The sequence below is a fragment of the Lepus europaeus genome, chromosome 23 (genome assembly GCF_033115175.1).
Source record: "Lepus europaeus isolate LE1 chromosome 23, mLepTim1.pri, whole genome shotgun sequence".
Lineage (NCBI taxonomy): Eukaryota > Metazoa > Chordata > Mammalia > Lagomorpha > Leporidae > Lepus > Lepus europaeus.
The window spans coordinates 5,334,033-5,349,367 of NC_084849.1; the positions used below are offsets into that span (position 1 = coordinate 5,334,033).

The following is a 15,335-nucleotide window of genomic DNA, read 5'->3' on the forward strand; positions in this document are numbered from 1 at the left end:
GGGCCCAAGGACTTGGGCCATCTTCTACTGCCTTCCCAGACCATAGCAGAGAGCTGGATTGGAAGAGGGGCAGCCAGGACAAGAACCAGCACCCATATGGGATGCCAGTGCCACAGGCAGAGGCTTAGCCCACTAAGCCACAGTGCCAGCCTCAAAATTTTAGATTTTTTTTTAAAGATTTATTTATTTGAAAGTCAGAGTTACAGAGAGAGAGGAGAGGCAGAGAGAGACAGACAGACAGAGAGACAGAGAGAGAGAGGTCTTCCGTCTGATGGTTCACTCTCCAGATGGCCGCAATGGCCGGAACTGTGCCAATCCAAAGCCAGGAGCCAAGAGCTTCTTCCGGGTCTCCCACATGGGTGCAGGGGCCCAAAGATTTGGGCCATCTTCTACTGCTTTCCCAGGCTGTAACAAACAGCTGGACTGAAAGAGGAGTATCTGGGACTAGAACCGGTGCCTATATGGGATGCCAGCGCTTCAGGCCAGGGCATTAACCACTGCGCCACAGTGCCAGCCCCTAAAATTTTAAACTTTTTAAGTAAGAAAATAGGTGCCAGCCTTGTGGCACAGAGGGTTAAGTCACCACTGACAATGCCAGCCTCCCATGTCAGGGCGCCGGCTCGAGTCCCAGCTGCTGTTCCCAGTCCAGCTCCCTGCTAGCGTGCCTGATACAGCAGGCGATGGACTAAGTACTTGGGCCCCTGACACCCACGTGGGAGACTCGGGGAGCTCTGGGCTCTGGCTTCAGCCTGGCCATTGCAGCCCTTTGGGGAATGAACCAGTGGATGCAAGACCTCTCTCTGCATCTCCATTTCTGTCTCTGTCTGTCTATCTTTCTCTCTCTCTCTCTCTCCATCTCTGTCTCTGTCTCCCTCTCTCTCTGGCCTTCTCACAGTGTAACTCTCCCTTTCAAAATACATAAATCTTTTTGAAAAGCCGCGTTAGCTGGATCTGTAAACACAGGTAAACGACGATTCCACAACAGCCTGCAAGCGTGTGTGCCCCCCCCCCCCGAGGCTGTAGGGGCGGCGAGGAGGCGTGTCACGGTACCCAGCGAGTTCCAGTTCAGCCGCTTGTACCCGGACCGGAACACCCTGATCAGCTCCTGGGAGTGGTCGTCCAGCAGCACGGTCTCGGCCTCGTTCAGCGTGCCGATGAGCGCGTGGTAGTGGTCCAGCATCTGCTGGATCCCGTGCGTGTACCTGCAGGGGGAGGGGGGCGCACCTGCGTCACCACCCACCCCCACCCCAGCAGCTCCTGGTGAAGCCCGCCAGACGCTCAGCAGCCGAACCCACCGGGCACCCGGGCCCGGGACCCATAGCTCTGACCAGGAGAGCCACGGCACTGGGGACGCCGCCACCGTGCTCGCAACTTCCTGTGTGTCACTGGCAGTGTACGAGGTTCCTCATCGTGGCTTCTAGGTGGATGAGTGAGTCCACGCCTTCAACACTTGCTGGTTTGAATTTCTACTGTGAATAGCGGGACTTACAGAGTCCACAGAGATGGAAGCCGGGGGCCAGGGCGGGGCTGGGTCCCGGGTGGGGCTGGGTCCCTGGGGACGCGGGAGCCTCCTCTCACCTTAGGAATTTGTCCTCCTGCAGAGCCACGTTCCTTGCCAGCTCGGGGACGATGAACCCCAGCTGCTCCAGGTACTTGGCTTCGTGAATGATCTCTTTCAGAGCAGGAGCGAAATTGATGATGAACACGGTGCCCCTCTCGGAGGCCGCCGAGGCCTCGTCCGGGGCGGTGGAGGACTGTGGGACAGACGACTCAGGTTCAGCACATGGGGGGCGGGGGGGCACGGAAGCCACCGGGGCCACGTGACCCCTGCAGAGGTGAAGGCGGCTGGGGAGCCGGCCGGCATGCGCCTGGACACGCAGGATCCCAGCGCCTACGGCGGAAAGCTGGGAGATGCTAGGAGATGCGGGCGGGCCTGGCACGACCCGGGGTGGGGGTGGGGGGGCAACAGCCACTGTGTTTGGGCAGAATTTCAGGGACCAAAAACCCAAAACTGCCATGCGCAGGTCTTTCCTCCTGACAGCGGGGGGCGCGGTCAGCCTCCCCGTCCAGGGGTCCACATCACAGATTCAACCACCCATGAGAAATATTCAGAAAAATCCAAGTCTGTGGGGAACAGGCACAGAGCTCCCTTCCTGCCATTCACCCTGAACAGCACAGCACAGCTCCCTACACAGGAGCCACCTGGCATTTGGTACCCTGGGTAATTGGAGACTTAAGGAGAATGAGAGGACTGTGGGAGCTACGTGCTGGCCCCTGGGAGCTACATGCAGACCCGTGGGAGCTACGTGCTGGCCCCTGGGAAGTACATGCGGACCTGTGGGAGGTACATGCAGGCCCCTGGGAGCTACATGCAGGCCCCTGGGAGGTACATGCAGGCCCCTAGGAGCTACATGCAGGCCCCTGGGAGCTACATGCAGGCCCCCGGGAGCTACATGCAGGCCCCATGTGAGCTACATCCAGGCACTGTGCCTTTTTTTTTTTTTTTTAATTCCAGGGGCAAAAAGAGAGCTCCAATCCCCTGTTCATGCCCCAGATGCACGCGCTGCCCCAGCCCCGCCTCTCCCGGCCCAACCCTTGCCCTCCTCGGCCTTTGATTCTGGAAACACCCGTGCACAGCAGCTACCCAAATCACGAGGCAGTGATGCAGGTGCCGGGGCCACCCATGGCTGGGGCCCTGGGGCGGAGGCCTGGGGGAGGCACCTTGGTGAGCAGGCTCCTCTTCATGAGCGCGGGCAGCGTCTGCTCGGTCATCTCCCTCCACTGCAGGTACTTCCGGTCCTCGTAGTCCTTCATCGTCTTCCCCACCTCCAGGTACTTCTGCTTCACCTACCGAACATTTCAGGCAACGGTCAGCTCAGCCTTCGGAGTAGCGTCCCCCGCCTCTCTCAACCTGCACTGCACTAACTCATCAATACAAGTGCACTTCTGAAGGCTCATGGGGGAGGGGCCGGCACTGTCGCGCAGCAGGTAAAGCCACTGCCTGTGACACCATCATCTCCCGTGGGCACCGGTTCAAATCCTGACTGCTCCACTTCCCATCCAGCTCCCTGCTATGGCCTGGGAAAGCAGCAGCACATGGACCCACGTGGGAGACCCCATCTCATGCCACAGTGTCTGGGTTCACGGCCACAGCCACACTTGCACATGAAGAGACTGTTGGGAAACCAGGGTCTTACACTGTGAGGTTGACCAGTTGCCCAGAGATGGTGCAGTTTCCCCCCTCCCTAAATGTCCAAAATATTTATTACTTAGGTCACTAAGGAAAAGGTCTTCCAACCTCTGCTCTTGGTCATACAACTATCCATGCACTGTGGGGAGGAATAGCATCACAAGCGAGGGGCAGGCTCCAAGGAGACTGAAGACCAAGTACAAGGAAAAGCCCAGGTCACCACTACCTGGACGACGCCAGAGAAAGACCACAAAGGTAGTTTCGCAGATGGGCCCTGGGCTGGTGCTGCAGCACAGTGGGTTAAGCCACTACCTGCGACAGAAGCACCACGTGGGCTCCGGTTAAATCCCTGCCACTCTGCTTCTGCTCCAGCTCCCTGCTAATGGCCTGGGAAGGCAGAGGAAGATAATCCAGCTCCTTGGGCCCCTGCACCCACGTGGGAGACCTGGATGGTTCCAGCTCCTGGCTTCAGCCTGGCCCAGCCCCAACCATTGCAACCAGCTGATGGAAGATATCTCTGTCTCCCCCACTCACTGTCACCTGCCTTTCAAATAAATAATTTAAGGGGGGGGGGCTCCTGGGGCTGGCGCTGTGGCATAGCAGGTAAGGCTGCTGTCTGCAGTGCTGGCATCCCAGATGGGCGCCAGTTTGAGTCCTGGCTACTCCACTTCTGATCCAGCTTTCTGCTATGGCCTGGGAAAGCAGTAGAAGATGGCCCAAGTCCTTGGGCCTCTGCACCCACAAGGGAAGATGGCTCCTGGCTCCTGGCTTCGGATTGGCACAGCTCTGGCCATTGCAGCCAATTGAGGAGTGAACCAGCAGATGGAAGACTTCTCTCTGTCTCTACCTCTCTCTGCCTCTCTCTCTTTCTCTCTCTCTCTGCCTCTCCTTCTCTAACTCTTTCAAATAAATTAATTAATCTTTAAAAAAAAAGGGGGGGATGGGGGGAGATCCTAAATCAGTATACACAGGAAGACCCCCTGAGGAGCAGGCATGGGTTTGAAACCGAGCCGCTTCTGCCCATGGCTTCTGGAAGGTGACACCACCGAGATCTCTCGGAGGGCGTCAGGTGCCCCCAGCCCCCGTAGGCTCAGGACGTGCCTAGGAGACCTACTTCCTGTGACGCCACTGAAATCCACTGTTCTCTCGGATGGCGTCAGGTGCCCCAGCCCCGTAGGCTCAGGACGTGCCGAGCAGACCTACCTCCTGTCCCCGCTCACTGTCCAGTATCTCCTCCACTTCCTGAAATCTGAGGATGGTGTGCTTGATCCGGTAGAACAGGGAGCGCTCCCAGTAAATGGCGCCCGCAACCGGCGGGTGGTTCTTGTACAGCGGAGGGCTCTCCAGGTTCTGCACGAAGATCTTATTCACTATGTCGATCTGAAAAGCAACCACAAGTGTCCACACGAGCCACAGGCACCACCTCGTCAGCCAAGGAACACTGGAGGTCTGAGTCTACAATGAAACAAAAACCGGAATGTCAAGAAACATCCTGGGGCCAGCACTGTGGCGCAGCAGGTAAAGCCACCGCCTGCGACGTCAGCATCCCGCACGGGCGCCGGTTCGAGTCCCGGCTGTTCCACTTCCAATCCAGCTCCCTGTTAATAGCCTGAGAAAAGCAGCAGAGGATGGCCCAAGTGCTTGGGTCCCTGCACCCGCGTGGGAGATCCGGAAGAAGCTCCTGGCTCCTGGCTTCAGCCTGGCCCAGTTCTGGCCACTGTCGCCATTTGGGGAGTGAAACAGCAGATGGAAGACCTCTCTCTCTCTCTATCTTGTAACTCTGCCTTTCAAATAAATAAATCTTAAAAATACGAATTCTAACACCCAATGATCTCAAGGAGTAAAAACAAACATTTTAAGATAAACAACAGTGCCTCTACTCCTCACACACCTCCTACTGCCTCTGCTCATGCTCCCGGGTAATTTTCTTTGGTTTAATGCACGCACTGATCCAGCTGCCTCACGGAGCGTGCGCACCGTGTGCACTGGTTTGGCCAGATCATCGGAAGCCCTACAATCCTGCAGACCTGACGGGTGGCAACCTGCCTCTGGGCTCTCGTTCGGGTATTCCAGTGTGGTCGGCTTAGGATGAGGCCCACATCCTAATGCCCAGAACGGCGGATGTGCCAGGTCCTGGGAGAACGGGGCGTGGAGGCTGCGCTGAAATTCAGGTTTGCTGATTCGGGAGCTGCCCTGGACCCTCTGTGTGAGCCCAGGCTCCTCACAGGGACAGGAGCAGGGGAGCAGGCCAGAGTGACGGCCAGGACCCCCGAGGATCTGGGAAAACCAACAAGTCCCCTCCCCTGGAGCTCCAGAGGGGAACCCAGTGCAGCTGCCACCCAGCCCATGGTGCACGGGAGGCGGTGCGTGCCGAGACCACGTCAGGGTCTCATCCCGCCCCTGTCCAGCCTCCGTGGCCTGCCTCCCCCCACGTTCTCATTTGTCATCTGTGGGGACCCTCAGCATCTTTTGTGGCTGTGTCTCCCCCTAGATACTGATTTCGTGGAAGGCAAAATCTGGGATTTGTTCACCGCTGTGCTGGGGCTGCACACGCCCCGGGAGAAGTCTCCTGGATTAATTACAAACACAAACCGATCCTTGGACACGGGAGGCCGTGGCTGGCACTGCCGGTGCCGTGGTGGCTGCTAGCCCAGGTTTCCCACTGAACTTCCCGCACCCAACAACAGGCCCCCTGTGGTTGGGCCACCGTGTTGTGCGAGAGGCCGGCCACGGGAACTCCAAAATGCAGATGGCTGGGCAGCGGGGAGATTCCGTCGCTGGCGTCCGTCCCGCCAGGCACGTTTCCCGCAGCCGCGGCGGCTGTCCGTTCTGTGGTTACCTCTTTGCAATACTGGGCGAGGATGTCGTTGAACTTCATCATCATCTGCCGATTGATTGCCTCCCGCGAGCGGATGTGCTTGAACTTCAGAAGCATGTCAAACGCTGCCTCGGCTGAGCGGAGTGTCTTAAAGGATTCGTCAATGAAGTTCTTTGCTTCTTTCTCAATAACCTGCAAAAAAAAAAAAAAAAAAAAAAGGTGGGAGGGGCATGAAAATAGCCCTCGGGCACCTGGAATCATCCTGCAAAAACCAAGTGGCAGGAAGCGAGAGGGAGAGCCCGCGGCCGAGGACGCCTCCCACCGGGCTCTCACGGAAGCCGCTCTCCATTCTCCATTCAACGTGGCAGATCGGCTGCCTTAGTGCAGGACGATCGGAGAGGAATTTGTTAAAGTATGAATGCTCCCGGACTAAAGGTGTGGGAGAGGCTGCAACAGCAGGGCAGGTGGTACACGAGCTTTCAGCCGAACAAGAGGAACTGACTCTGCGGAAGGCAGAGAGCCCTTAGTGCTGGCACTGGGGGAACTGGTCAGTGTCTGCTCCCCAGAGAACCTTCCAGAAGGCTGAGCACCCAGCACCGGAGGAAGGGAGAAGCAGGGGGTGGCGTGAAGGTGAGGGGCACCCAGAGGAGCCCCTCCCCACCCAGCACAGCCAGGCCACTGTGCATCCTCCATCCCTTCCCCTCCCCCGCGCTTGTGACACCAGCATCCGGTAGTGGAAATTAAGTTCTAACCCAGCTGTTCCGCTTGTGATCCAGCTCCCTGCTAATGTGCCTGGGAAGGCAGCAGAGGATGACCCCCTGCCAGCCACATGGGAGACCCAGATGGAGCTCCAGGATCCCGGCCTCAAATGTGCACAGCCCTGGCTCATTGTGGTGGGACACGTAAAGCTGTCATCTGCAATGCCAGTACACCAGTTCAAGTCCCGGCTGCTCCACTTCCAATCCAGCTCCCCACTAATGCACCTGGGAAAGCAGTGGAGGATGGCCCAAGTGCTTGGGTCCCTGCACCCATGCGGGAGACCCAGATGGAGTTCCTGGCTCCTGGTTTTGGCTGGGCCCAGCCCCGGCTCTTGGAACTATTTGGGGCGTGAATCAGCAGATGGAAGATCTGTCTCTCCCTCTCTCTGTAACTCTGCATTTCAAATAAATAAATCTTCTTTAAAAACAGATAACTGAATGAATACTTGAGATAAAATCTGAGAAATGGGTGTACAGCAGGGAGAGCCACCCAGGCCGCTCCACGTGGGAGTCAGGAAGGCAGTCACGGGGGTGCACCTGAAGGCGCTGACGACAGAGCTTCCTGCCCAGTGCTGGGCAGGACTGTGCCACGGGCCGTGCTGCGTGGCGTGGAGTCTGCCTGAGCCCGGACGGGGCTCGGCGGTGGGGAGGGCGGGGGAGATAGTGCCACGGGCTGTGCTGTGTGGCATGGAGTCTGCCCAAGACTGGATGGGGCTGGGGAGGGGGAGGGCGGGGGAGATAGTCCCACGGGCCGTGCTGCGTGGCGTGGAGTCTGCCCGAGACTGGATGGGGCTCGGCGGTGGGGAGGAGATAGTGCCATGGGCTGGTGGGGAGGGTGGGGGAGATAGTGCCACGGGCCGTGCTGTGTGGCGTGGAGTCTGCCCGAGACTGGACGGGGCTTGGGGGTGGGGAGGGTGGGGGAGATAGTGCCACGGGCTGTGCTGTGTGGCGTGGAGTCTGCCCGAGACTGGATGGGGCTCGGCGGTGGGGAGGAGATAGTGCCATGGGCTGGTGGGGAGGGTGGGGGAGATAGTGCCACGGGCCGTGCTGTGTGGCGTGGAGTCTGCCCGAGACTGGACGGGGCTTGGGGGTTGGGAGGGCGGGGGAGATAGTGCCACGGGCCGTGCTGCGTGGCATGGAGTATGCCCAAGACTGGACAGGGCTGGGTGGGGGGATAGTCCCACGGGCCGTGCTGTGTGGCGTGGAGTCTGCCCGAGAATGGACGGGGCGGTGGGCCAGGGGAGATAGTCCCAAGGGCCAAGTCGTGTGCGTGGAGTCTGCTGGAGATTGGACGGGGCTCAGGGTTGGGAGGAGATAGTGCCATGGGCTGGTGGGGAGGGCAGGGGAGATAGTGCCACGGGCCCTGCTGTGTGGTGTGGAGTCTGTCCGAGACGGGACAGGGCGGTGGGGGCGGGGGGGAAGATAGTGCCATGGGCTGGTGGGGCGGGCGGGGGAGATAGTGCCACGGGCCCTGCTGTGTGGTGTGGAGTCTGTCCGAGATGGGACAGGGCGGTGGGGGCCGGGGGGAAGATAGTGCCACAGGCTCGGGGGAGAGGGGGAGATAGCGCCAGGGCCAGGCCGTGTGCGTGGAGTCGGGCTCTCAGACGCTGCCCCTGCCAGCTCTGCTTGCCTGCTCCCTAGGGCACTGCCTCACACCATCTCCCAAGCCTCTGTCGCTCCCCAGCCCAGAGCTGCTGTGGCCAGGGGAACCCTCCTGACGGACACTCCCTGCTCGACAGCCTGCCACGGCTCCCTGCTGCCCGCTAGACTAAGCCCCCTTCCTCACCCCCCTCCCCCCACACCCCCAGCCCACAATCCCTCCACCACCTCGCCCGTGGCCGACACCAGACCGCCCGCTGGGCCTCCCCCCAAACAGCTCCTGCTTGCTTTGCTGCTGTGGCTTCTAACAGGGACTCTGGAGGGTGCGCAGACAGCGCACAGGATGAGAAAACCAGGCACGGCTTCAGAAGCGGTCGCGCCGAAGTCCCCTTATCGCCTAATTCCACTTCCCAGGAACCTTGAGAAGTGTCCCTGATCCAGAACCCCGCTCGCTCGCTGTCGCCTTCCTCACCCCCACCTGCACCTGTCCCAGGGCCCCCCGAAGCCAAAGGCCATTTACATCTGCTGCTCTCCTTGCCACCGACCACACCACCCCCCCCGACAAAACACCGTTATCTGAAGGCCCCTTTCTGTGGCTCACAGGCAGATGGACTGGCACTGCGGGAACCCAGCCTTGCGCGGCTGCCCGTGTCCCACCTGGGGGACGGCGCTGGGGGCGGAGATGGCTGGGGGGCATTTGCCTCCACCATGCACTTCTGCGCTGTTTCGTGCTTTACAAGTGAGCAGATAATTGAAACAAAAACAAAAACCACCCCTCAGGCGAGCATCCGACATGGCAGCAAGCCCCCGCGTGGGACGCCTGTGTCCTGTATGACAGAGTCTTTGCTCCTTGGCTTCCAATTCGGCTTCCAGCTAACGCAGACCCTGGGAGGCAGCAGGTAGTGGCTCAAGTACTTGGGTCCCCGCCACCCACGTGGGAGACCTGGATGGGGTTCCAGGCTCCCCGCTTCAGCCTGGCCCAGCCCTGGCTTTTGTGGGCATTTGGGAAGTAAACAAACAGATGGAAGATCTCTGTCTCTACGTCTCTCTCCCTTTCAAATAATGTGAAAATTAATTTTTTATTTAACTTATTTTTCGGGGCCAGCACTGTGGCTTAGTGAGTAAAGCCACCACCTGCAGTGCCAGCATCCCATCGGGCACCAGTTTGAGACCCAGCTGCTCCACTTCCTATCCAGCTCTCTGCTATGGCCTGGGAAAGCAGTAGAAGATGGCCCAAGGCCTTGGGCCCCTGCACCCGCATGGGAGACCTGGAAGAAGCTCCTGGCTCCCGGCTTCGGATCAGCGCAACTCTAGCTGTTACAGCCATCTGGGGAGTGAACCAATGGATGGAAGACCTCTGTCTCTCTCTCCTTCTCTCTCTCTCTCTCTCTCTCTCTCTCTCTGCCTGTGTCTCACTGTAACTCTTTCAAGTAAATAAATAAATCTTTTAAAACATTTAATTTTTCAAAACCTCTAAACATCACTAAACAGCCCAGCAAATTTCACACCAGGGAAACACGGTACCCACTCCCACGATGAACTCAACAGGCGGGTCACTTGCCAGAATTTCAATCTTGAAGTCATCCATCACGTATTTCCAGTACTGGGAGGACTTGATGCTGAAGGGGTCAAAGGTCAGGTGCTCCATGGGGGTGACCAGACCGTCCACCCGGCACAGGACGTCGTCAATGCGCTTGGGGTCCCCAGTCACCGCCTTCAACTCTGGGCCAAATATGTTGTAGAATTCCTCCATGACCTGCGTGAGCGACAGAGCAGTGCGGCAGGGAAGATCCTGACTGCCAATGGAAACCCCACCACACAGACACCCTCCTCCCCACCCACGCCCCCCCAGAGCCCCTGCACAGAGGGTGAGATCCCCACGTCCGAACCCAGACAACGCCCCCCAGAGCCCCTGCACGGAGGGTGAGATCCACACATCCCACTCTAACCCACGCCCCCTGGAGACCCTGCATGGAGGGCGAGATCCCCACGTCTGGCCCCACCCACGCCCCCACCCTCCTCTCACTGCTGGACCCCGACACCTTGCCGCCACCCGTCCTCTCTCAGCCCAAGGCTCCGTCTGTCTCCAGGCCTGGGCACTTGCGGTCCAAAGCTCCTCCCCCTCGCCACACATGGCTCCCTCGTGCCCAGCCCTTGTGGACCAGGTCAGGCACATCACACTCAGCTGCATTCACTGGTAGCCGCGGCCATTGCACCTGCTGCTTCTCTCCCGCTGCACAGTAGGCTCGGTGGAGCCACACAGCAGGTGTGCCTCGGGCAGGGCCAGTGTCCTAGGTGTGACTCCTGGGCGGGTGCACAGGGCCCCACGTTCAGAGGGCCCTGATCTGCGTTTAATATTCTGCTATGGCCATCGTGAAATTTTTAACAGGGCAGGCATTTGGCCTGGCGATCGGGACACTGGTTAGGACACACGTGCCACATCAGGCTACTTGGGTCTGAAGCCTACTCCTGGCTCCAGGCCCTGGGAGGCAGCCGTGGTGGCTCAAGTACTTGGGGCCCTGCCACCCACGTGGGAGACCTGGATGGAGTTCCCAGCTCCCAGCTTAGCCCCGGCTGCAACAGGCATTTGGGAAGTGAACCAGCAGATGGGAGGTGTGTGTGTGTGTGTATGTGTGTGTGTGTGTGTGTGTAGTTTTCAAAGAAAACGAAAATAAATGAATAAATTTTTTTTTTAAAAAAAGGAGGCTAAGAAATGTTCAGAGAGGAGCAGGTGTCACTCCCTGGGAGTCCCCCACGCGCTCGGAGGAGGAAGTGCAGAGCCAGCAGAAGCCAGAGACCCTCCCATCTCCGGAAGCTGGGGGCAGGGGGCGCCGTGGGACGTGCCAGGCCCGAGAAGCGAAATGAAAGCAGCTGTGTTGGTTGCACGTGGCGTCCCCACGGCTCGGCTACGGTGAAAGACCACACATGTGAGCTGTGGAACGGGAACCGCATCGCCTCACTGACCGCTGGGCAGCAGCATGCGTGCCGCTCATTTAAAAGCCTGCATTTCTGTACTTTCCTTTCTTGTCTCGCCTGATACCACAGCAAACCAAAAAAGCCTGACGGGGAGAGAGACGTCAAATGAAAAAAAAAAACAACCATGTTTGAATTCCACAGCATCGCTTCCCCACATTTTGAACAAGGAGTCACGTTTCTCTCTCACACCGGGCCTGGCAGCCCCACGGCCATCCTGGCTCTCTCACACCGGGCCTGGCAGCCCCACGGCCATCCTGGCTCTCTCACACCGGGCCTGGCAGCCCCACGGCCATCCTGGCTCTCTCACACCGGGCCTGGCAGCCCCACGGCCATCCTGGCTCTCTCACACCGGGCCTGGCAGCCCCACGGCCATCCTGGCTCTCTCACACCGGGCCTGGCAGCCCCACGGCCATCCTGGCTCTCTCACACCGGGCCTGGCAGCCCCACGGCCATCCTGGCTCTCTCACACCGGGCCTGGCAGCCCCACGGCCATCCTGGCTCTCTCACACCGGGCCTGGCAGCCCCACGGCCATCCTGGCTCTCTCACACCGGGCCTGGCAGCCCCACGGCCATCCTGGTTCTCTCACACCGGGCCTGGCAGCCCCACGGCCATCCTGGTTCTGCTCCCCTTCTTTCCTTGAACGGCAACCCTGAGCCTCTGGCACGTTCTGAGTGCTCTGTAAATACCAGATTTAGGGGCTGGCGCTGTGGTGCAGTGCATTAAAGCCTTGGCCCGAAGCGCCAGCATCCCATATGGGCACTGGTTCTAGTCCCAGCTGCTCCTCTTCCAATCCAGCTCTCTGCTATGGCCTGGGAAAGCCGTGGAAGATGGCCCAAGTCCTTGGGCCCCTGCACCCACGTGGGAGACCTGGAAGAAGCTCCTGGCTCCTGGCTTCGGATTGGCACAGCTCTGGCCATTGCAGCCATCTGGGGAGTGAACCGGTGGATGGAAGACCTCTCTCTCTCTCTCTCTCTCTGCCTCTCCTTCTCTCTCTGTGTAACTCTGACTTTCAAATAAATAAAATAAATCTTTGAAAAAAATACCCACATTTAATAAGCAGGTGGACAGATGGATGGACATATAAGTAGACGAACGGATGGGTAGATGGAAGGGGGGTAGATGGGGAGATGAAGGTACGCTGATGGATGATTACGTGGTTAGTGGACGGGTGGATGGGTAAGTGGTTAGATGAGTGGGTAGGTATTTGGGTGGGTGGGTGGGTGGGTGGATGTCCACCAGGTAGGGGCAGTGGCCAATTCATCCAGTCAGACCCTGACCACTTGGTCACACATCCAAAAGCAGTTAGGGATGGGATCCGCGTGGGGTCCCAGGCAGTGGGCGAGGATGCTATGGCCCGAGGAGGAAGTGAAGAGAGAGGGTCTCAGTCTGGCCCTGGAGGAATTTCTGAGGAAAAGAGGCAGGCGGGGGACTTTGCAAGACACAGAAAAGGAAGCAGGGAGAGGCAGCCCAAGGTGGGTGCGCGCGGCACGTACCCGTCATACCCAGCACGGCACACAGCCTGACGCTCCGACATCCTCCTGCCCCGGTGCATTCTGGTACTTTCTAGTGTGTTCCACATGTTCCTTCCAGTGTCCCTCTTCGCCCGCCCCGAATCCCCGGTTCTGACACAGAGAAGCCAAGTTGCTTCCCACCAGGCAAGCTCTGACCCCACCCACCGCCCTCCTGTCACTCAAAAGCACGCAGCCCGGCCCCCGACCTGCAAAATGTAGTAGAGGTCCTGGCAGATGGTGGCCATGTAATCCGTCCGCTCGAACAGCCGCTTCCGGTCAAACTCCCAGCGCGCCTCCCGGCCCGAAGCCTCGATCTTGGCGCGGGTGTCGAAGTAGGCCTTCTTCCACAGTCTCAGCGTGTTCTTGGCGTCCAGGGTCTTGCGCTGTGCACTCGCTCGGTTTTCCCTGGGAAGCCAACAGCACCATGGAGGGGGAAGGCAGGCGGCGGGGCCCAGCCCGGTTCCCAGCGGGAGCAGTGGCCTCGGGCAGAACACTTTTCCTTTTGTCTCAAAAAACGCAATTTCTTCTACATCCGGGGGGTGTCACACATTTGGGGAGGTTGTCATGTCCTAGGTGTACACGCTGCGTATGGTGTGATGAACGGTCACGAGTGCACACGCTGTGTACCATGTGACGTCATGGCACAGTACAAACGCTTGTGTGCTGTACGACATGTCACAATGCACACGCTTGCTACCGTGTGACGTCGTGTCACAGCACACGTCTGTGGGGTACCGTGTGGTGGCACAGGACACCTCCACGTCTGGAAGGGATCCAATCACGGTCACCAGTGTCTCTGTCTCCTCCTCTGCGCCACATGCGTGGCCTTCGCGAGCCTCTGTTCTCGGCCCCCATCCGACCACACGTGTCCAGTGTGACCTGGGCCCGGCTGCCCCGCCTCCAGCACACACCGCTCTCCACTCGGACCCAGGCTGCCTCAGCCTCCACCAACGAGAGGATGTGAGGACGCGCCCTGCCCCCCTGTGCGCCTGGCTTCTCCCACGTAACGCCGGGACCCCAAGGAGCCTCCCTGTCGGGAGAAGCTCCGGGTGCGCCAGGGAGGAAGCCCAGGCTGGGGACTCGGCCCCGCCGCTGCTGCCGCCCACCGTGCAAAGCCGTGGTCGCCTGCGGAGCTCTGTTTGCTGCAGGAGGGGAGCCGGTGGCCGTGGATCCTACGCCAGAGGCCATCGTGGTGGCTGCGGCACCTGTGCAGCCTGGAACACCACGGCACTGGTGCTTACATTCATGGAATTTGTATTTACGCATTTCCACTTCACTTGAAAGGCAGAGACATAGACTGGGGGACTCAGAGACAGAGACAGAGAGAGAACAGATCTTCCATCTGCTGGTTTGCTCCCCAATTGCCCGCGACAGCCCAGGCTGGGCTAGACCGAAGCCAGGAGTCAGGAACTCAATCCAGGTCCCCTGTGTGGGTGTCAGAGACCCAAGTCCTCAAGCCACCGCCTGCTGCCCCCAGCTGCACATTAACTGGAGCAGAGCCGGGATTCAAACCCGGGCACTCCAGTGTGCAACGCGGCACCCAAGAGGCGTCTTAACCTGAGACAAACACTTGTCCCCTTGATCTTTTTTTTTTTTCTTTTGGACAGGCAGAGTGGACAGTGAGCGAGAGAGAGACAGAGAGAAAGGTCTTCCTTTTTCCATTGGTTCACCCTCCAATGGCTGGCGCGCTGCGGCCAGCTCATCGCGCTGATCCGAAGCCAGGAGCCAGGTGCTTTCTCCTGGTCTCCCATGTGGGCGCAGGGCCCAAGCACTTGAGCCATCCTCCACTGCCTTCCCGGGCCACAGCAGAGAGCTGGCCTGGAAGAGGGGCAACTGGGACAGAATCCGGCGCCCCAATTGGGACTAGAACCCGGTGTGCTGGTGCCGCAGGCAGAGGACTAGCCTAGTGAGCCATGGCGCCGGCCCCCTTGATCTTTATTAAAAAAGTGAAAAAGGGGCTGGCATTGTGGCGTAGCGGGTAAAGCTGCCACCTGCAACACTGGCATCCCACATGGGCGCCACTCCCCATCCAGCTCCCTGCTGTGGCCTGGGAAAGCAGAAGATGGCCCAGGTGACTGGACCCCTGCTCCCACGTGGGAGACCAGGAAGTAGCTCCTGGCTCCTGGCTTTGGTCTGGCCCAGTCCCTGCCACTGTGGCCATCTGGGGAACCAGCCAGCAGATGGAAAATCTCTGTCTCTCCCTCTGTCACTGTAACTCTTTCAAATAAATAAATCTTAAAGAAAGTAAAGTAAAAAGACGTTGAGGGAGCTGGGGTCCCAGACTAAGGGCCCCCTGTTCCCCATCGCACCGTCTCCAAGCAGAACCAGGGAAGACCATGCCAGGTCAGTCCCACCCAGTGCCACCCAGCCAAGGAAAGGAGCAGGGGACACACAGAACCACAAGTGGACGGGCCCTGGAAGCAGGTGCTGAGCGCCAGGCCCAGAGGAGCCCACCATGTTCGGTCCCCAGGGCCAGTGGGGC

General features: G+C 59.3%; 1 protein-coding gene across 1 annotated transcript in view; it reads right to left on the reverse strand.

Annotated features, from left to right (window-relative positions):
- DNAH10 (dynein axonemal heavy chain 10) overlaps window positions 1–15,335 on the reverse strand; it is a 118,919-nt gene that overhangs the window by 85,989 nt on the left and 17,595 nt on the right. The window contains 7 exon segments of the mRNA XM_062182412.1: window positions 1,051–1,202; window positions 1,579–1,754; window positions 2,722–2,847; window positions 4,394–4,570; window positions 6,030–6,200; window positions 9,927–10,121; window positions 13,060–13,258. Coding sequence (XP_062038396.1) covers window positions 1,051–1,202; window positions 1,579–1,754; window positions 2,722–2,847; window positions 4,394–4,570; window positions 6,030–6,200; window positions 9,927–10,121; window positions 13,060–13,258 — 1,196 coding nt within the window.